Source organism: Molossus molossus, unplaced genomic scaffold (genome assembly GCF_014108415.1).
Source record: "Molossus molossus isolate mMolMol1 unplaced genomic scaffold, mMolMol1.p scaffold_m16_p_19, whole genome shotgun sequence".
Taxonomy (NCBI): Eukaryota; Metazoa; Chordata; class Mammalia; order Chiroptera; family Molossidae; genus Molossus; species Molossus molossus.
The window spans coordinates 12,425,715-12,448,413 of NW_023425354.1; the positions used below are offsets into that span (position 1 = coordinate 12,425,715).

The following is a 22,699-nucleotide window of genomic DNA, read 5'->3' on the forward strand; positions in this document are numbered from 1 at the left end:
TCCTTAACATTGATGTGAAATCAAGAATAGCAAATTTTGATGATAAAGCTTTGTTTAAATTTTGCGGTTTAATTATCTGTGAATAATAGGCCCATGTATACTTTTATTTGATGGACTGGTTTTCAGCTGTGTTCTTAGAGCAAAGGGGTTCCTTGGATGTGCCTCAGAAGTAATGGTTTACGAGCGGAGGGACAGAGTGAGGGAGGGAAAGGACTAGTTGGTATCAGCAGGGCCTTCTAACTCCCCACCCTACCCCCTTTACCCAGAGCAGCTCCAGTTTTTCCCTTTTATATATTGGAATTCTAAGTAAGCTTTTACAAGGGTTGGGGGTGGGGAGAGGATAAAAGAAGTGGAAATCTGCTTAAAAAAAAGTTGAGAACTACTTGTGTAGTTTCTAAGAATTTAAATTTATTTCATTCAGCCTAATTTGACTGCTACATTCAAGCTAGTTATAGTCCTAACTGTGCAGTAGTAATGTGCTTTTGCTGACCTTCTTCTTCCCAAACACGTTGTGTTTTCCTACCACATTCTTAGTAGTACCGAGGAACATCTTGAAATGTACAGGGAAGGTTTGTATACTATTTGATAATCAGTAGTTTTCCGCTTTCACGTAATACCTTACTGGTCGCAGGTCCATCTCTCTCTCATATTACAGCACTAGTGCAGTGTAATTGTGCCTACTCTTAGAATCATTCAGGAAAAGTAAGTACACACACTTCAGAGAAATCATAGCTGACAGAGGCAGTACTAATGAAATGCTGCTATCATAATGTACAGTATCAAGCAGGCAAGTACCATCACTTTCTGAGTGCCTTTTTAAACTTTATAAAAATGACTTAATAGAGCTTTAAAAGAAATGAATTACCCTAATAGTCTGTGGTATTACCAACATAATTTATAAAAACATGATGATTTAGATTTCATTTTCAAAAGTATGTTACCTGATTACTTCCAAATAGGTGCTAAGCAAACAAAACCCTCCATGTGTCATTGAACCTTGGACTTGCACCTCATGTTTAATGTGAATATTTATTTCCACATGCCCCTCTTAAACTGGGTTTTTTCTAATCCTTCCTCTAGTTGTGTTATTTCAGATATGTGATGTTACGTATCCATACATTGCCTTTCCATCATGAATACTTAATTATGAACAGAGGTTGCTTTGTAGAGCTCATATACAGTTCAGAGGTGAGTTTTATTTTAGAGGGTCTTATTTCTTGGTGTAAAGAGTTTTTAAATAGTGTTGTGTATAGTGTACATTTTGTTTTGCACATAGTTTGTTGCCCTGAATGGGTGTTATTTTTACTGTCATTTTTTTCCCTTGTATTTACAGTCCAGAGCACAAGTTTCCTTTCTTTTAAATACAATGTAATTTGCTTTACTTTACAACACTAAGTCTGCTTTGAACTTCTGGTGCATTGAACTGATTGCACTGATGGAAGTTAGAGGTCGTTCCAGCCATCTTTTCCGTTTGATTGAGCAGCTCCTTCTGCTTGTGTGTAAGCTGCAGCACCCCGTCAGCGGTGCATGTGTGGTATTCAGCCTTTTTCTGTTAGGATGATGATTGTACCAAATGCTGAGTTGTTTCTAGATGTAATTAGTTCACTTAATGTAATATTCTTCCTTCTCTCAAACTGACTTTAAAAACAAAGTTTTATCATTTTCATTGTATTTGTATTTATTACAGAGTGTTTTAGCTTTGATATTCTTTGTATTTTCACTCAGTTGTTACATGAGCTTTATCAATAACATCTGTATAAATGGTTTTTAAAAATTAACTATGTATGTGCCCATGCCGAAGTTGAGCAATAAAATGAATGCTGTTTGCACTGTCACAGCATCAGATTTTTTAAAGAATATTGAGTTTATAATGAATTGTTTTAAAAAAATTTGATCAGCTCAGTGAAGGGTGACAGCATGTGAACCATAAAATGAGAAGTTTAAGAAGATTCACACTTTCCTTAGTTGATGCCTCTGTCATTTGGAGAGCTGGAGCTTCCGAGAGCTCAGGACCTATTTCCTATGTCCAGGTAAAGCAGGGAAGGTGCCATAGCAAATTGGTTGGCAGTGGCTTTTTTGGGGGGGGGGGGGAAGGCCATGTAGAGATGGATTTCTGAGGCCATACAGGCTTATTGGAGAAGTGTTCCAGTCCTGCAACAATGTCAGAGCTCTGGAGGGCAGAGCTGCAGTAGGGGCCTCATTTCCTACCCTGGTGTTGAGCAGTAAAATCCTCAAAATGAAAAGGAGTCACGACTTTAATTAAGGGTCATGATTCACAACTCTGTGATAATGGATGAAAGTCCAGCTAAATACATGGGTGGAAAAAAGAATGGATACTGTGCTTTTTCATCCAGAATGTAGTCTGGGTTGTCTTTCCATAGAGTGAAAGTCTGGGAGATGCAGTGATGTAGTAGCAGTGTATTAAAGTTCTGAGAGTAGACATGCTGTCCATTTTTATCCTTTTGAAATTTATTTTTTGCTTTGTCTCACATTACCATGTTTACTGGTTATCTAAAATTTGTCAAGTGTTAGTACATTAAGAATTTTAGTATTATTATAATCTATAAATTACCCAAAACTTTGATTTGACTAATACGTGTTTTCCTGTGTGGTGACCTAAAAGATTTGCCTCTTCATTATAATTGGTACCCACGACATTTATTTGTACTTTATGTCCTAAATGCTTATAGTAGGAAATACATAACAGAATAAGAGCCTAGTAACAGGATAGAGGTAATTGTATTTTTTAAAAAGGTTACATTCCTACATTCTTAGCTAACTAGACAAACCAGATTTTAAAGTTACATTGTATTAAAAGGTATTTGCCTTAAATGTAACTTGTTTTTTGTTCATTCAACAAATGACTGTTGTGCTCCTACTATGTGTCAGGCTCTACTAGTTTAGGATGGTTGTTAGAAGCTAAAGTTCAAACTTAGGCAGTCAAGACTCAGTTTGTGTATAGCAAAGAAGTCTGTTATGATGGGAGCACAGGATTAAATACCTCACTTCAGCAAGGTCTCAAATCCCAGACTTGGTTTTTAAAACAATTGGTTTTGTTTCCCCTACCTCTTGCCCTTATGACACTTTAGATCCTAGAGACAGTGGTCTCCAAGACAAGTAGCTCCTCCCTTGTGTTCATATTCATACAATTGGCTACATTTCCAAGGCAGTGTGCTTAACTATTGATTAGCATACCTCTTGTGGATATTTGGGCTGGGCTTTATCTAGGTTATCAATTAGTCTCTAATGTGAGCTGTAAAACCTTATAGTGAGTGTAAAGGAAGTGGAGAGGCAAATGTAGCAGACTGTGGAGTGGGCAAGGGACCCTTCTAAGATGTTTTTCCTGTCCACTTAAATGTTCATGAAGTCTTCTCACTTTCAGCCCTGGAACTGGGAGTGAAGATGTAGAGTACATCAGATTCAACCTTTCAGACCACTCACTTACCCCAAAGACAATGCTGGTGCGGCAAGATGGTGAGACCAAAAAGGTATTTATTTCTTTTAAATGAAGTATAATTGACATACAACATTATATTAGTTTCAGGTGTACAACATAATGATTGATATATATTTGTATATATTGTGAAATGATCACTACAATGTCTAGTTCACATCTGTCACTGTACAGTTACAAATTTTTTTCTTGTGAAATTGTATGCCATACAGTATCGTTAACAATAGTCACCATTCTGTACGTCACATCCCCGTTAACTGGAAGCTTGTACCTTTTGACCCCCCCTCACCCATTTCACTATACCCCACCCAACCCCTTCAGGCAACACCACTCAGTTCTCTATAACCATGAACTCAGTGTTTGCATTCAAGGTCCATATCTTGTTATAAATGGCAGGACTTCCTTTTTATGGCTGAATAATATTCTATTGTGTACCTGTATACCACATTTCTTTATTCCTTCATCTGCTGATGGACACTTTGTTTCCATATCTTGACTATTGTAAATAATGCTGCAATGAACATGGGTGTGTGTGCGCAGATATCTTTTCCAGTTAGTGTTTTTGCTTTCTTTGGCTAAATACCCAGAATGGAATTGCTAGGTAGTTTTGTTTTTAATGTTTTGAGGAACTTCATGTTTTACATAATGGCTGCACCAATTTACATTCCCACTAACAGTGCACAAGGGCTCCCTTTTCTCCACATCCTCAACACTTCTTATCTTTTTGGTAAAAGCCATTCTAATAGTTGTGATATCTCATTGTGGTTTTACTTTGCATTTCCCAAATGATTAGTGATGTTGAGCATCTTTTCATTTACATTTGTTCATCTGTATGTCTTCTTTAGAAAAAATGTGTGTTCAGTTCCTCTGCCCATTTTTAAAAAAATATTTTTAATTGATTTTTAGGGAGAGAGAGAAAGACACTGATGAGACACATCGATTGGCTACCTCCTGCACACACCCCTACTGGGGTTCGAGCCCATAACCCAGGCATGTGCCCTGACTGGGAATTGAACTGGTGACCTCTTGGTCCATGGGTTGATGCTCAACCACTGAGTCACACTCCTCTGCCCATTTTTAAATTGTATTGATTTTTTTGTTGTTGAGTTGTTTGAGTTCTCTATTATTTTGTCTATTAACCCATCAGGTATCTGATTTACAAACATTTCCCCCCATTCATAGGTTGCCTTTTCATTTTGTTAGTTTCCTTTGTTGTGCAGAAGTTTTTTAGTTCTGTATAGTTCCACTTGTTGATTTTTGCTTTTGGGTGTCAAATCCAAAAAATCATTGTCAAGACCAATGTCAAGAAGCTTACCATCTGTTTTCTTTTAGGAGTTTTATGATTCCAGATCTTAGGTTTAATTCCTTAATCCATTTTGAGTTAAAAATTTTTTAAATCCTCACCTGAGGATATTTTTCTACTTATCTTCAGGTAGAGAGAGAGAGAGAAATATTGATGGGAGAGAGACACATTGACCAGTTGCCTCTCGCATGACCCCGACCAGGGTCGGGGATGAACTGCAACTGAGGTACGTGCCCCTTGGCTGAATCGAACCTGGGACTCATTGGTACGCGGGCTGATGCTGTACCGCTGAGTCAAACCTGCCAGGGTCGTTTTGAGTTAATTTTTGTGTATGATGCAAGATCTGGCCCAGTGTCATCCTTTTGCATGCTGCTGTCGTTTGCCCAGCATTTATTTTTTATTTTATTTTTTTATCCTCGCCCGAGGACATTTTTCCATTTTTTGTTCAGGTAGAGTGGGAGGGAGAGAGAGGAACAGAGAGAGAGAGAGGGAAATATCGATGTGAAGGGACACATCGAGTGGCTGCCACCCGCACGACCAACCAGGGCCGGGGACAAACTGCAACCGAGGTACGCGCCCTTAGTGGGAACCGAACCCGGGTCTCTCAGGACCACAGGCCGACACTCTAACCACTGAGCCAAACCGGCCAGGGCTGCCCAGCATTTATTAATGACACTGTCCTTTCTCCATATTCTTGGCTCCCTTGTCATAAATTAATTGGTCATATAGATCTGTTCCATTGATCTATGTGTCTGACTTTATTTTTATTTTTTTTAATCCTCACTTGACATTTTTGCATTTATCTTCAGATAGAGTTGGGAGGAAGAGAGAGAGAGAAACATCAACGTGAGGAAGACACATCAAGTGGCTGCCACCCACCCACATGACTGTTGGGGTCAGGGACAAACTGCAACTGAGGTACGCGCCTTTAGCGGGAACTGAACCTGGGACTCTCTGGCCTGCAGGCCGACGCTCTAACTGCTGAGCCAGACTGGCCAGGCTATGTGTCTGACTTTATGCCGAAACCAACTATTTTTATTACAGTAAAACCTCAATATGATGGACTACATCAGGCGAGGGGTGTCTGTTAAAGCCGAAAATCTATTATAAAATAAAGTAGGTTTTCTGAAATGCGTATGTTAAAAAATAAGACAAATTAGTTTACCTGTTTCTAGTTATGTACACATTTGTGTAATTATGTATGTAAAATTCAATTTCACAGAAAAGTTTTCTATATGTATTACAGTAATTTTAAATTTATACTGAATAGGTCTAGTAAATGCCTGCATTCACCAGTCACCACAAATACACATGGCTGGGGTGTGGCTTGGAGCATGTCAAAACATCGGTTGGCACACATGAAAACTGCTGCAGAAAGTCAGGCCACGACAAAACCAGTTACTGCGCACGATGCAGCGTGATCATGTGCTAATCATTCACTGAACATTGTTTATGAGCGGTGACTTTTGGATTTAAATATGTAGACTGTAGTTGTAGATATGTAATATTTATGTTGGCAAAATGACTACATTGTTTTTCCAACATATTGCCTGTTTGTTAAAATTTGTTAAAAATAACAACAAAAAATAACCTGTTAATTTAATTGTAAGAAAATCTTGGTTAAAGCATGTAAAAATTAACAGGGTGTTAATTTTCAAATATGACATATGGACCTGAAATTGTGTTTGTTAAATCTGAAGTCAGTTAAATTGAGGTCCACAAGATCAAGGGTTTTACTATATTAGTTTTGTAATATAGTTTGAAATCAGGGAGTGTGATGTCTCCAGCTTTTTTGTTCTTCAGAGGGCAAAGTTTTAAAGGCAGTTTGAGTTTAATGGTTTTTAGGACAAGAAGAAGAAGCTGGTCACATCAATCAAATTAGCTGGGTAATTGTTCGAATGGCTTTAAATACCAGATAAAATATTCTCTCAGCATGTCTAGATTTGGGATCTGATAGATCCCTCCATAAGCTGTAGCTTAAGCCCCAATTTAGGATTTCTCTTTCAAATTACACCATTTTTCTTAATGACACCTTCTGTTAGCCCTGTCCACCTCATTCTCCCATTATACTCCCCCCTAAGCGTTTTTTACTGGATGCCTCTTCCCATTGCACCTCCACCCCTCCACCTCTTCACTAAAGGCTCTATTTGTCTGCTTTATATCAGCACTGGTTCTTCCTTTCCCTTTCTACATGTTTGGTTTTGTTTTTGTTTTTTTAATGTTTTTATTTATTGATTTTTTTTAGCGAAAGAAACATCGATGAGAGAGAAACATTGATCAGCTGCCTCCTGCACACCCCCTGCTGGTGATCAAACCCACAACTTGGGCATGTACCCTGACTGGGAATCAAACTAGTGACCTCTGGGTACATGGGACAACCAACTTAGCCACACCAGCCAGGGCTCCTTTCCTATGTTTTTAAGAGGAGGCAGTTAATTGTCCTGTGCCGCATGATACAGTAAGGCATATACACAGGTAAACTTATATAGTAAAACAATCATATACATTAAGGGCTTAAAAACAAAAATTCTTTCCCCCATTCCCAGTCTTGCTTTCTAGAAGTCAAAATCTTCTGATAATTATATCCACATTTCTTTTTTCTTTATTGATTTTACAGAGAGAGAAAGTGAGAGGGAGAGAGAGAGAAACATCGATAAGAGAGAACATCGATTGGCCACCTCCGGCATTCCCCCAGTGGGGATCAGGCCCACAACCTGGGTGTGTGTCCTGACTGGCAACCTCTTGGTGCATGGGTCGACGCTCAACCACTGACCCACACTGGCTGGACACATCCATATTTCTAAATGATATGGTAATATTGTTCTTCATTAGTTTTAGACATAATCTAATTAGTTTCCTTTTTATGGTAGTTAAGGAATTATCTATTGCACCAACCAACTCGTTCTGTATGCCCTGCCTCCGCCCCCCCAATACACTGTTCTAAGTAACTTTCAAATGTGTGCTTTCAAATGAGTTTTTCCTGGGTGTTTGTGGGCAAATTGGCTTCATGTATGATTCTCTCTCCACAGGTACTTGGATCACAACATCCTCTACTTGCTGAGTTAGTTACCACTTCATTTGGTATTTTTCAAAAACAGAAAAATCTTTTGGTATCTTTTGTTTTCCTCTTTTATTTTTGACCTTTGATTAGCATTCCTATCCCTTCTCTGGTTAAATTCCTTCACTCAGTCTTTTTTTTTTTTACCCTCACCTGAGGACATTTTTTTTTTATATTTTGTTCAGATAGAGTGGGAGGGAGCGAGAGAGAGAGAAACATCGATGTGAAAGGGACACATCGAGTGGTCGCCACCCACACAACCCAACCAGGGCTGGGGACAAACCGCAACCAAAGTACATGCCCTTAGCGGGAACCGAACCCGGGTCTCTCTGGACCGCAGGCTGACGTTCTAACCGCTGAGCCAAACCGGCCAGGGCTCACTCAGTCTTCTTGTTGATTATTCCTAGTTCTTAGCTTGGTTAACCTAGAGCTGGCAGAATTGGTAACTTAAGAGTCTTCCTAAAACATTTAACATTTAAAAAATATTCTAAGAGCATCATTATGCTTGTTTGTGAAAGGTTATATAATCTACCACTTAGAGTGGCATCTACCATTGACTTGGGGATTATTCTTCCAGACCTTTTCTATATTGTAATGTTTATATTGAATTATACTATTATATACGATACCTACTGATTCCAAAGCTTTTACAATAAAATAGCATCAATCACTGTATAGTTTAAGATTTCCTCATTTTACTCAAGAATATATTGTGGATATATCTGTCTAGTTCTACTTTATCACTTTTCTTTTTACAACTTCTAGATCTTATGTTCTAACACTTGTGTATCTGGTCTTACCTTGTGCATTTCTCCTGTCCTTTCCATCCATCTGCACACACTGGACCTGTCACAATATATCGCTGCTATCTGCATGTCTCCTCCTCATGCTACAAACTTGGCCAATCCACCAACTCTTTTCCCCAGGAAGCCAGCTGCCATTTCAAGAGGGTGGCACTTGGGACCACAGTATTAGATTCAGCTGTCTACACTTTTCTCCAGGACAATCAGATCCTACCCTATCATGCCTCTTGCTCTCCCTGGGCCTTGATCATTGTTCATATGCTCATTCCCATAATATTCTGTACATGCCCTAATGGGTACCTCTCTTCTCCTTTCCTGGTGTCCTCTGCCACTCGGTGGCTTTGATCAGCAAAAGCCCCATATCCTCAACTACTCTGAAGCCTCCCTCCAGCTCTTGGCCTTCACTGAAGCTCTCTTCTCCATGGAGACACCATTGCAAGTGGGTTTTCTTTTTTCTCATGTTCCCCTACACTAGAAATCAAGTTGGTGTACTTTTGCTCACTTCAAGTCGATTATGCCTCCTTCCCACCTGCAATTACTAGTTTTCTTTTGAGGCGTAAATACACCATCTGGCCTTACACCCTTGGCCTCTCCTCATGCTGTCTTCTACCAACCACTAAAGCCATATGCATAAATTCTCATCTTCTATCCACCATGTAAAAAAGCTATACACAACTGAACCTATCTTCAAGGTTTATTCCTACATCCCACCTCTGATGACAAGCTCATACTTCTATCTCCTTTTTGAATTTGAGAATTTTTTGGCCCTCTAGTACTGGTTTTTATTATTTTTGTTGACCCACAACAATAGGCTTCAGGAGCTGGCTCATTTGAGTAAAAAATGACTAAAGAAAAACGTGTGCCTTTAAGGTTTTAGGTCATAAATTCAAAAGCAGTACACTTTAAGAAAACAATTTTTATTTAAAACATTATTTCATAAAATGTATTGGAATGACTATATGGACAAGACATTTAGAAATGATTCTTCTGGTTTAGTTTCCTGGCTCAATTCTAAGTCTGCCCTGGTCAAGCCCTCCAGAAACGTCACTTATGGAAGTGGCCTTATGGGAAGGGATTCTTACTGTACTGAAAGGAAGCCAGGTGAAGCCGAGATTTGAAGCGCTCAGCTTCCAATTCCCGGAAAAAAGCATCATCGTCATTCTGTGTGATCATGTACTGCAGTTGTTGAATTTCCTTCTCCATCTTAGATCTCAGCTCCCTCTTCACCTTATATAATGTCTAAAAGAGAATTCATGTCATTCTGCTATTCACAACATATATCCAGGCCACCCTCATCTATATTTATTCCCTTTCTAACTCCCAGCTCATCAAGCTCCTGCAATATACAGAGGTCTCAATAGGTAAAGTTGAAATCATAGGATAAATGTTTTGAACCATAGATGAACCTTCTTATTACTATTCTCTCCATTCCCCTTAAGGTATAATAATTATTTTCTATTTCTTAAAAATGTAAATAAATTATTTCTATTCTGTTAATCATTACCTGGGCCTGGGATTTTTCTCTAGCTTTGAGTTCTTGATGTTCCTGTGATATGGCTTCTGCCAGCAATGAAAACTGTTTACAGGGGGTAAAAAACAAATCTTTTATTTGTCTGTAGTCGATAAATATAACAGTTCTTATACTCAATGTTCAGAGGCTTAAAATATTTTAATAGAAATAGGGCAGTATAGATTCTGTACTTTAGTCAAGCACTAGTTTATTTTATCTTAAATTTCAATCTTGAAAGTGGGGTTAGTCTAACCTGTTCTGAATTAATGTGTAGAGATTTATTGTTCAGCAGGCTGAGCTGACTTTCAATAGGGTGGTCAGTAGTAAGCACATCAGAATGTAAGCAAGCAGCAGTAAGCCCACCTGATCTTTATAGTAGTTCTCCATTGAGTCCAGTTCATTCTGGTGCTGTCTCTTTTGTTCATCTCGCTTTTCTTTGGCATAGTTTCTTAGGTCTCGTAATCTTTGCTTTTGAATTTGTAAACCTTCTTCAAACAGTTTCTTAAATATCTGTCAGTTATTTAGTCAGAAAAATTAAGTTATACTGAACTTTCATGGAGGAATAGAATCATTTTACCCAATTGAAGGTATATACTCATTGTATTTTACAAAGACTTTTTTTTTTTAAATCCTCACCTGAGGATCTTTTTTTCCATTTATTTTTGGATAGAGTAGGAGGGAGGGAGGGGGAGAGAGACACATCAGCTGGTTGCCTCCCTCAGCACCCTGGCCAGGGCTGGGGACTGAACCTCAACTGAGGTATGTGCCCTTGACCAGAATCGAACCTGTGACTCTTTGGTCCGCAGGCCAACGCTCTAACTGCTGAGGCCAGGGCAAGATTTAAAATAATAATAATAATAATAACAGATTTATTGAGATATAATTCGCATACAATAAAGTTCACCCTTTGAAAATGTATAATTCAGTAGGTTTTAGTACATTTGGAGTTGTGCAATCATCACCACTAATTTCAGAACATTTTCATCACTCCAGAAAGAAACCCCACACCCAACAAGAGCCACTCCCCATTCTGCCCTCCCCAGGCAACCAACCACTAGTCTACTTTCTATGTCTACAGATTTGCGTACTTTGGATATTTCATATGAATGGAATCATATACTATGTAACCTCTTGTATCTTTCACTTAGCATTTCTTTAAGGTTCATTCATATTGTAGCATATATCAATGCTTCATTCCTTTTTATTACCTAAGTTTATTCTATTGCATAGATACACTATATTTTGTTTATCCACACATCAGTGGATGGCATTTGAGTTGTTTCCTCTTTTTGGCTAATGTTTCTGCAAACACTTGTGCATAAGTTATTTGTGTGGATATATACCTAGGAGTGAAATTGCTGAATCATATTAGTAGCTCAATGTTTAACCTTTTGAGGAACCCCCAGACTGTGTTCCGAAGTGGTTGTTGCACCATTTTATGTACCCACCAGTACTGCATGAGGGTTCCAAGTTCTCCACATCATGGCCAACATTTGTCTTTTTTATTTCAGCCATCTTAGTGGGTGTGAGTGCTATCTCACTGTAGTTTTTATTTGTATTTCCTTTAATGACTAATAGTGTTTCAGCATCTTTTCCTGTAGCCCAAAGATTCTTTACTGCTTTCAAAAAATATATCTAAAGCAGCCACATATGTACAAGTGCTCTAGGGTTCTTGCCTTATATAACTTAGGATGATGTGGTTACCATCTAACAGGTCACAGGAAAACAAACTATTCAAAGGATTTGGATGTGCCCTCTTGTCCTCCACTGATTAGTAAGAACTCTTGATCAAAGAACTAGTTCTCAGAGCCATGTATTCAGTGGCCAGCCATATTACCTTGGTCAAGTTAGTTAACCTCTCAACACCTTAGTAGTATCCTCTAGAAATGAGGATAATAGTATGACCCACTTCAGAGTATTCAGACAGTTAACTATAATTACCTTAATGTTTTACTCTAGGGATGAAATGTATTGCCAGTTTAGAATCCCAAAGTATTAAGCATTTCAGCTTGATGAGGATGAGACAGCAAATACTTTGTGGAAATTCCTCAGAGCACATCTGTCCTATGTATTTTCTTGATTTTATATGGAAACCTAGATCATCTAATCACATCTTCAGCTCCTGTCTCTGATAACATGCTCCTAAAGCAGTTACATGGGAGAAGTACCTATGTGCAGGAGGTCAGAGGGAATTCAGTTGAGGGCAGTGGAGACTGAGAATAGACCAGGGAGTAACAATGAGGTATGGCCAAGTCTGAACTCATATAGCCAGCATTTTAGGACTTGTCCGGTTTGAATCCAAAATTCAAATACAAGAATTACAAAGAAGGTGTTCCTGAAAGGTAACAGACAAAATTCACCTTCTTAACAGGGTTACCTAGAAAAGCTGTACTTACCATTTCTTCTCGGGTCCTCATTCTCATCATTTTTGCACGCAACTGAACTCTATAATCATCATAATATTTTCGGGCACGAACAATCTGCTGCCGATTTTCTCTTATTTTTGATTGGGTCAACTTCTGCCTATGAATGCGGTCCTTGAAGTCTTGCTAAGAAAAGGAAAGGGAAAAAGAGGTAAGAATAAGAGGAAGACAGACTCCAGCATTATCACTTGCCCCACTCCCTATCACAAGGACTTCAAGCAGTAAGCCATTATGAAGGACGAGTGGCCTACTGCTTGGGCAGAGAGTGTAAAAGACTGTCAGCCCCCAGAAGTCCTCTAGCCTTTGGTCAGTTCATCACCTCAGTCCTAAGAGCCACTCCAATGAGCTCCACTGCTACAGAGAGCAGCAATGATCTGGTGGAACTAAAGATCTCATCTCCCCATTCCACTAGGGTATGACCTAAGCCACACCCAAATTCTAGTTCAGAAGGAGTAGAAAAATGGTACTTTGACTTACTTTCAAACAAAGTTTGAGTTACCAAGAGCATTTCTGTCAAAACTAAGGAAATTAGACAATATCTTCTTACAAAGTAGTGAGGATGAAATGAGGGCATGTATAAACCCTTGAACTAGGTGTTCAGATGTTTGTTTCCTCCCCCCCCCCCCCCCCCCAAAATACCAAAGTACCACATGTAGTTCCTCATATGGCTTCCCCTTCTGTGGAACTGTTGGGATTATAGTTCTCATTGCTTATCTCTACTCTCTACATTCGACCAAGGGTTTTTAAATCTCTTCCTCTGGCATATTGTCTTTGACCTATCCTTTCTCTTCATTATTCTCAACAGAGAATAATGTGCTGTGTACGATTCTCTATCCAAACTATAAGAGACTGGTAAACTACCTCAGCCGTCAACTTGGGACCCGAGAAAGATGGGAAAAGACTAAAGTAATAGTTACCTCTTTGGAGCATAGATTAAAATCTCAACCTTGTGCCTGGCCAGTGTGGCTCAGTGGTTGAGTGTTGACCCGTGCACCAAACAGTCTCTGGTTCGATTCCCGGTCAGGGCACATGCCTGGGTTGTGGGCTTGATCCCCAGTGGGGGGCATGCAGGAGGCAGCTGTTATCAGTGGTTCTCTTTCACATCAGTTTCTATCTTTCCCTCTCCTTTCCTCTCTCTCTCTGAAGATCAATAAAAATATATATTTAAAAAAATTCTCAACCTTGCTCCTTACTGATTATGGTGGGAGACCCAGGGCAAGTTAACATGTCAAAGCCTCAGGTTTTTCATTTCATAGAAAATGTCTCTATCATGTTACAATAAAGACTAAAGGAAACTTTGTATTGTAAAGCACCTAACACCTTCCCCACTCATCAGTTTTATTGCAAGCCCCAGATGCTTCCACAGGCAAGTATTTGAGGTTAACAGTCTGTGGGGCTATTGCTCAGCTGGTACAAATAAACGTAAGGTAAATTATAAACTCAAAATTATAATACCCAACTTGCTCTTCACATACCAGTCTCTTGTTGTGTTCATACTCTTTCTTGACAAGTGCAGTAAGCAGCTCATGCCTTCTTAAGGCTTCTTCTATCTTTAATGGGGCAAGAGGGAAGGAGGTTAATAATGCTGTTCACTAAATTCTCAGGGATAAGCTCTTTCCCCTTTTGGTTTATATTCCTATACTTAAAGTTAACAGCTTACTTCATCCTGGAGTTTCTTCTTTGATCGATCTTCTCTGTATGCATCTTTTTTGAACTGTTCAACCTGTGCGATTTGTTGTTTCCACATTTTGCTTAGAGTTTGGCCAGAAACATAGAGAAACGGAAACTGCTCAAGCATCAGGGGCAGGAGACTGTGTTCATTTACTTTCACTGCAAGGTTAAAAAAAAAAAAGCTCTTAATCTCAGAGACTTGCTGACAGGTTTTAATAAGAACTCTCATCCCACTTTCCTGATAGATCAGAGCTTATCTAAGTGATGTGGTTCTCTCATCCTGAAAAGAACAATTCTAAAATTATGTTATTACTTTTGTATCCCTTCTTTGATCAGAGTAAGCTAACCACTAGTACGGATGAAAAAAAGCTCAACAGTTCTGACTGATGACAAGCTGGTCTTGTGAAGTCCATCCTAACTGCTCAGCTGACTACTCAGTGCTTTGGGTGGATGCTCTGTGTGTGGTCAAGCAAGACTCCTCAGCCCTACTGGGAGGCAAAGTCTCTGTTTGATGGGATGTAGTAAGGCAGCCATCTTTGAAACTGTACCCTGGCATTTCACATGACCTCATTTTCCTTGTAACAGGACTCTTAACACCACTGGCACCAACTGTCAATATAACAGGAGCTGGACAGGCCATCTGCTTGTTTTGGCACAACCCTCTGGTTCTGCCAACTTCCCAGAAACAAAGAAAAGGCAGCCAGCATGAGTGAGCAGAGTAAAGCTAAAGCTGGAGCAGCATGAAATGACCCTAGCATTTCTTTAGTGCCAAGATATAGGCCTTCGTAAGATATTAGTGAAGTGTTTAAAATAAATGCCTTATTTAAGAGTTTTATCTTTTTACAGAAATCTAGTGTATGAAAATGATAAAAGAGGGAACTTTCTCCAACTAACTTGTGGATGTTAGTTTTCAGTACGTGTCCTTGGAATGTAGCACATACTTTTAAAGAATGCCAGTTTTCCATAAAATACAATTTTGTGGTTCTTACTTGGAACTACTTTCTTTGGCTTTGGCAAGCCAGCTCTTGGACTTGGAGTTACAGTGTTTCTAGAGTAAATCTTCCAGGATTGACTACGTTTTGGAGTTCCTTTATGACCAGCTTCTCTGTATATTTTTTCCTTAAAAGCAGATATAGAACAGAATAGAAATCAGAGAAGTTTAATAACTCTTTTATACATCATCTTAAATATTACATATTGACAAAAATAGCTAATAATCTCCAGCCAAACCATCTTACTTTATTTAGATTTCTAAAATCTGGTTAGTGTTTATCTACTCTAAGGCAAAAGAATCTTTTGGCATCCTTTGGAATTTGAAAAGGGACAAATTTTTTCGAATTTCAGAGTCACCATAGTCCCACACCCTAAATGCAACTACTATCATGTTTTGACTTTACTTCTATTTAAATCTACGTGGAAAAAGCTGTCAAAGTTCTCAAACTGTTTAGTTGCATCATATTGTATTTTATATCCTGTTTTGTTTATGAACACTTTAGCATAAGCATTTTCCCCATGCTTTTAGTTTCTGTAATCATTCTTTTTTTTTATCCTCACCCGAGGACATTTTCCTATTTTTTTATTCAGATAGAGCGGGAGGGAGAGTGAGGAAGAGAGAGAGAAACATCGATGTGAAAGGGACACATCGAGTGGCTGCCACCGCACGACCCAACCAGGGCCGGGGACAAACTGCAACTGAAGTACATGCCCTTAGCGGGAACCGAACCTGGGTCTCTCTGGACCACAGGCTGACGCTCTAAACACTGAGCCAAACCGGCCAATGTAAACTTATGCTTTCTTCCCACCAGGTATGCTAAAACAGGTTTCCTGTCTTCTCTTACTTACCTTTAACTTGTCAGTGTAGACTATCTTTTAAACACTTGGTGAACTACTAAACAACAGAACCCTTAAAAACTGAGGGAAGTTTTGGGCAGGAAGGGAAAATGCTAGTGTTCTTTGGTACCATGTTCCTTTCCTACATTTTAGCAACTTGGTTACCCTATGAATAAGAGAAAAATCCCACATCATGAAATGAAATCCTGTCTTTTTCTAAGGAGCTAATGATTAAAGCCCTGCTGATTTTTTTTTTTTTTTCCTTTTAAAAAGTTCATCTCTCTCTACTTTCCACTGATCTGATCAAATGGCATTTATTACAGTAGAGACTTTTACCCACTGTTTCCTCCTCGTCATTTGTTCCTGGAGGTCCAATATTTTCTTGAACTTTATTTCTTCTTAGTTCCCTTTCAAATGCCTCAGTTAGTGCCTACACAGGAAAAGGCCGTATGATATTTAGTTACAAAAAATATATATACAAATGAAAATGAAGGAAAAAAATTCACCTAAGATCCTGCCATTGTATTCACTTTTTTAAAAAGTTCCTTTCAGCCTGGCTGGTGTGGCTCAGTGGTTGAGCATCGGCACATGCCCAGGTTGTGGGCCTGATCCCCAGTGGGGGGCATGCAGGAGGTGGCCAGTCAGTGTTCTCTCTTATAGATACTTCTATCTCTCTCTCCCTTCCTCTCTATCAAAAATCAATAAAGGAAAAAATACTAATAATTTAGTCATATTGCCTGTATAATTTTGTTTCCTGCATTTCAAAATTAGCACATCAAGTCTTTCTCCAAGTCCTTAAACTCTTTATAATCATTTTTAATCACTGTGATAACATACCTTTTTTTTTTTAATCCTCCCCCAGGACATTTTTCCATCTTTTATTCAGATAGAGCGGGAGGGAGAGAGAAGAAGAGAGAGAGAGAAACATCAACGTGAAAGGGATACATGGAGTGGCCGCCACCCACACAACCCAACCAGGGCTGGGGACAAACTGCAGCCGAGGCGCGTGCCCTTAGTGGAAACTGAACCCGGGTCTCTCTGGACCGCAGGCTGATGCTCTAACTGCTGAGCCAAACTGGCCAGGGCACAAATACATGTTATTTAATAAATGTGTACTTGGGACATAAAATGAAATTCTACATAATGTGTGTTTTTGTTGTCACAGTTCTTGTAATTATTTTGATAGTCCCTTGAGTTACATGTTGAGTTGAAGTTACTGAATTATAAAACATACTATAGCAAACAACTTAAGTGTTCTAAATGTGTATTACATTTCAAAAATACCCATTCCATAGCAGAAAATCTTTTATTTTTTTTGAGAGAAACATCGATATGAAAGAGACACATCAAGTGGTTGCCTCCTGCACAACCCCAACTGGGGCCAGGGATGAATCAATCGCAACTGAGGTGCATGCCCTTGACCGGAATCAAACCCATGACTCATTGGTCCATGAGCCGACAATCTAACTCCTGAGCCAAACCAGCCAGGGCCATAGCAGAAAATCTTCCTTAGTAATCATACATTCTCCTAGTTGAATCTTAACCACCTTGTCTCATTCCTGTCTTGGGCACTTTCATCCTATCTGGAACTCAAATCACCTGTCACATTTAATCTACCTAAAATTCAGTTCATCTCTGAAGCTCTGTCTGAAAACACTTACTGACCTACTCTTTCTTAATTTCCTTCAGTACTGGGCTATATCTGACAAGGTTTGTCGTCTTAAAATTTTGTGAGCACATGTTTTATGCTCCCTAACTTGGGACATAAAAGCTATGTCACATAATTTTCTATCATCTACTCAGCTCAAGAATATTAAATGCGTTTTAGCCTTTAATAGCATGTTCACGTAAATGGTACTGCCTGCTGCCCATGGTAGTCAGGAGATGGAATATACTTACCTTTGCTTGGAATCGGCGGGTATCTGTTTCTATTGGCTTTCCCTGCTTTTTTCTTTCCATATTAAACTGTTTATTTTTGTTAACTGGAGATGGAGAGAGTGAATGAGATCTGTAGGGTGGCTTTCTATGCATGGCAAGTCCTATAACACAGAAGAGACATATACCCTTAGTTCCTGACAACCAGAAATGTTAAGTTGGAGACCAAATAGTTGATTTTCACCAAATCCAAAGAGTGACGGTGAATGTGTGCTGTGCACTCTAAATGTACTCTCTCCTATGAGTAATTCGTATTTGTATGTTTAGTCATACCAGGTAAACAGACAAATGGACATAAGTCTTAAATAAGTACTTAGGTTCTATCTTTAACTTGGGGTTGAAAATGGAGTAAAATGTGGAATGCCTGCTGTACACAAAAGCTGAGATTAAGTGCTCTTGGTGGTAGAGGAAGAAAGAAAATGTTAAATCATCTGCTTGTATGTCTGCTGTCCTTTTACCTACCCAAATCTCCTTATAAAGCAGTGTTCTTATAAGCACAAGTTAACACTATTAACTGAATACCATATGTGTGTATGTAGTAAAAGAACATATAGGTTACTAGATTAGGGTTCTAGAGATTACCTGAGCCAAGCATAAAATAAGAGGGATGAAGTAATCAAGGGAAAAATATTCTTGGAATTAAAAAAAGAAAGAAAAAAAAAGAACTGAAAAAGTTCACTAAGTTTTAGATGAGAAATACTGTTTCTAGAGGGAAAAAAAGGTTGGCCACGCCTTGACCAGTTTGGGTCAGCGGTTAGAACGTTGGCCTGTAGACCAAAGGGTCATGGGTTCCATTCCAATCAAGGGCACGTACCCAGGTTGCAGGTTCAATCCCTGGCCCTGGCTGGGGTTGTGCAAGAGAACCAGTCAATGTGTCTCTCTCACACTGATGTTTCTCTCTCTCTCTCCTCCTTCCACTCTATCTAAAATTCAATGGAAAAATATTCTCAGGTGAGGATTAACAAACAAACAAAGTTGGCCAAAGTAGATGGAATGGAAAACATGCAGAATTCTAGTTGGTGGAAGACAAGGTAATTTCTTGAATTTGAACAAATAGTAGGAAGTATCTGCAAAAATGTTTGCAAACCAGAAACTATCATGCATTGCTGAGATGAATATAAACTATTGCAATTGCTTTGGAGGAGAATTTGGTAATGGTGCAAAAGTGCAAACCCCATTATCCAGTAATTCTAATAGATGTAGATCCTAGAGAAACTTGTTACAGGTTGTTCATTGTAGAACTATTTGTAGTTATGGCAACAATCTACATGTCCTACAACAAGGGAAATGGTGAGAAATAATACACACACACAGATTGGGTAAATCATATGCCCTTAGATACATAAGTTAAAATGAATGAATGGAATATATAAGTTATCAATATAGATTTCCAAAACAATGTTAATCAAAACAGGTTTCCAAATAATATATACAGTATCTATGTAAATTAAAAAAAAAACCAACCACCACACAATAGCATATAGACAGGTAATACACAGACTGTTCAAGTATTAAACCAGGGATAAAAGGGTACCTGTTCAAGATGGCAGTATAGGAGTGACGTTAACATCAAAGTGGAGTGGGAAAACCTCTACCTAAGTACCCTCAAATTTACAACTAACCAGACATCTTCAACCCAACAAAGGTTCCCTTTGTTCAACACACTATCATGCCTGAGAGATCCACACACTGGTACATCTGAAGGTGGGTATTTGAATGGGTAGGGGAAGCGGAGTGGGGACAAGGATAGGGACAGTGCCTGCAGATGCAGTTCCCCTGCTGCTGTGGCTAAGCCCATGGCTCCACCTAACATAATAGTGGTGGCAGTGGTGTAGCAGGGGTGCATCCCACACATTACGGCCTGGCAGAAGGTAAGAGGGGCAGAAGCAGTGTCTGCACCTAAGAATTCGGCTCCCTCCCCTGACTGCAGCACAGTCAGGGAGACATATCTACAGCCTCTTTGCTATAGCACAGTGGTGTCAGCAGCCACAGGGAACCCCAGGTAGCAGCTTGGCAGGTTCACAAATCCAGCCTACACCCACATGTCACATTTCCCCACAGTGATGGTGATGCCTGGAGACTCAGGTGACTCAGACAAAATAGGGACATGCACCCAGTCACCCAGGTGGAGACTCCTATGACCACAGTGACACTTCCACCAACTGCAATCCCAGAGGAGCAAAGTAGTTCAAGAGAAAACAAAAAATGGTGCTACAGCACCATCTACTGGAAAACAAAAGACCTAATTATCAACCTGATGAAATGTTAAAATCAAGACTGTACCTAAAGGTATTCACTGCTTCAAATATGCTACTTCAAATATGCTAACAGAGGAACAACCCCATCAAGCACCATGAACAACCAAGGTAAAAGGTAACAGAAAATGACAATTCTCCAGAAACAAAATTCAAAGTAATGGAACACTGTCATCTAAATTACAAGAAGATTCAAGGCAGTGTGCGTGCTGAGAACCTGAAGCCACAGTGCTGGCGACTGGTTTGTGTTTGCTACCTTTAAATGTGTAGCAGTGTTCATTCTTTGAAGCCAAAATGTGTGTGTGTGTGTGTGTGTGTGTGTGTGTGTGTGTGTGTTTGGTTATCATTCATTCAAGTATAGTCATCCACATTGCTGCTCCACAGGGAGAGATGTTTCAATTCAAACTCAGACATTGGAGAAGGCATTAGAGAAATAACTGTTAGAGAAAGCATTGAAGGGAACAGAAGCTGCTGCTTGCTTTTTTATTTTTTATCCTCACCTGAGGACATTTTTCCTTTTTTTTTGTTCAGATAGAGTGGGAGGGAGAGAGAGAAACATCGACGTAAAAGGGACACATCGAGTGGCTGCCACCTGCACAACACCAACCAGGGCCGGGGACAAACTGCAACTGAGGTACATGCTCCTAGTAGGAACCAAACCCAGGTCTCTCCGGACCGCAGGCTGATGCTCTAGCCACTGAGCCAAACTGGCCAGGGCAGCTGCTTGCTTTTTTAAATGTTTTTATTGATTCTTTGGAGATAGAGAAACATCGATCGGCTGCCTCCTGTATGCCCCCAACCTGGGATCGAGCCCACAACCCCAGCATGTGCCGACTAGGAATCAAACTGGGACCTCTCAGTTCATGGGACGACACTCAATCCACTGAACCACACTGGCCAGGCACGAAGCATTTGAGGCCATTAAGTAAATGAAGACTTCTGAGTGAGAGTCCAAGATTTTGTTCGTTCAGTTCTATAATCATTTAACCAGCATATTATTCTAGAAACTTTTCATGCATACTGACTATCCACCAGTGAGACCGACCATGCTGGCCTCAGATTTGAGTCTCAGTTGGGTTTTGTCATTTACTGACTCTAAGACCTTAGACAAGTTTTGTCCTTGAGCCTCATTTTTCTCATCTATAAAACAGAGATATTACCTTAACTCAGGTATTGTTACAGTTAAAAGTGAGGTCTCGCCTCTCCACACAGCTAATCTGTGCCAACCCCTACTGATGTCAAAGCCAACTGTTTGCCTTCAGGTTGGAGGACCTCCCACAGCACCCTTGTTTAGTCCTGATGAGAGCAGAGAGCCCAGAAGGCCAGCAGCTAAGGCCCTCTGGAAGCTTTCTCCTGGTCTTCTGAAAGCCAAAGCCCAGGGGCTTTTCTCAGCAGCAGGGACAGACAGAGCCTGCACCTCCCCTCTCTACTTACTTATGGGTTGATGCCTTGGTTCTGAGCATGAACTTGAAGTTTTCGGACAGGTGCAAGCACATGGGCACCTTAGTGCCCAGCCCTGTGTGCCTCATGGTGTGCCTAACCTTCTCCATCCTCTGGAGCCGGCAGCCTTGCCTTGCACCTGCACATGGCTTGGGGCAGCTTTGGCCCAGCCCAAGGAACCTTTGGCCTTCTAGCTCCCAACTTCTGGCTCCAGGTAGTGGCAGCCGTAGCGGTGCAGTCTGGGGACATCAATTTTAAAATTTAATTCTAGAAATAATATGCATCCCTTAAAGTTTAATAGAGGTTAATATAAGCAATAAAAAAAAAAACACATTTAGCCCCTGGCCGGTTTGGCTCAGCGGTTAGTGTCGGCCTGTGGTCCAGAGAGACCCAGGTTCGGTTCCTGCTAAGGGCATGTACCTCAGTTGCAATTTGTGCCCGGCCCTGGTTGGGTCGTGCAGGCGGCAGCCACTCGATGTGTCCCTTTCACGTTGATGCACTCCAGTGTTCACAGTAGTATAATTGACAACAGTCAAGACATGGAAACAACCTAAGTGTCCAGTGACAGATAAATGGATAAAGAATGCATATAGCCCTGGCCGGTTTGGCTCAGCAGTTAGAGCGTTGGCCCATGGACTGGAGAGTCCCAGGTTTGGTTCCAGCTGCAGTGATTCTCAACCTTCCTAATGCCGTGACCCTTTATAGTTCCTCATGTTATGGTGACCCCCAACCATAAAATCATTCTTGTTGCTACTTCATAACTGTAATTCTGCTACTGTTATGTCTTAGGCGACACGTGAAAGGGTAGTTCAACCCCCAAAGGGGTCACGACCCACAGGCTGAGAGACGCTGATTAAGGACACGTACCTTGGTTGCAGTTTATCCCTGGCCCTGGTTGGGGTCATGTGGATGGCAACCACTCAATGTCTCTCTCTCGCATCAATGTTTCTCCCTCCCTCCCTGCCTCCCTCCCGCTCTATCTGAAGATAAATGCAGAAAAAAAGTCCTTGGGTGACG

General features: G+C 40.1%; 1 protein-coding gene across 11 annotated transcripts in view; it reads right to left on the reverse strand.

The window, feature by feature from the left end:
* Positions 1-9,523: 9,523 nt before the first annotated feature.
* Positions 9,524-22,699, reverse strand: part of CEP95 (centrosomal protein 95) — a 37,754-nt gene continuing 24,578 nt past the window's right edge. For 2 of the 11 annotated variants that reach the window (XM_036268271.1, XM_036268272.1), the window contains exons 9-17: positions 17,952-18,091; positions 16,393-16,482; positions 15,212-15,341; positions 14,212-14,381; positions 14,027-14,101; positions 12,525-12,677; positions 10,492-10,638; positions 10,123-10,194; positions 9,595-9,857 (exon numbers count right to left, since the gene is read on the reverse strand). In XM_036268271.1, coding sequence (XP_036124164.1) covers positions 9,681-9,857; positions 10,123-10,194; positions 10,492-10,638; positions 12,525-12,677; positions 14,027-14,101; positions 14,212-14,381; positions 15,212-15,341; positions 16,393-16,482; positions 17,952-18,091 — 1,154 coding nt within the window. In that variant the 3' untranslated portion in view covers positions 9,595-9,680. Of the gene's footprint in view, positions 9,858-10,122; positions 10,195-10,491; positions 10,639-12,524; positions 12,678-14,026; positions 14,102-14,211; positions 14,382-15,211; positions 15,342-16,392; positions 16,483-17,951; positions 18,092-22,699 lie in introns of all 11 variants that reach the window. The other 9 variants (XM_036268268.1, XM_036268274.1, XM_036268265.1 and 6 more) reach the window with 8 other exon arrangements.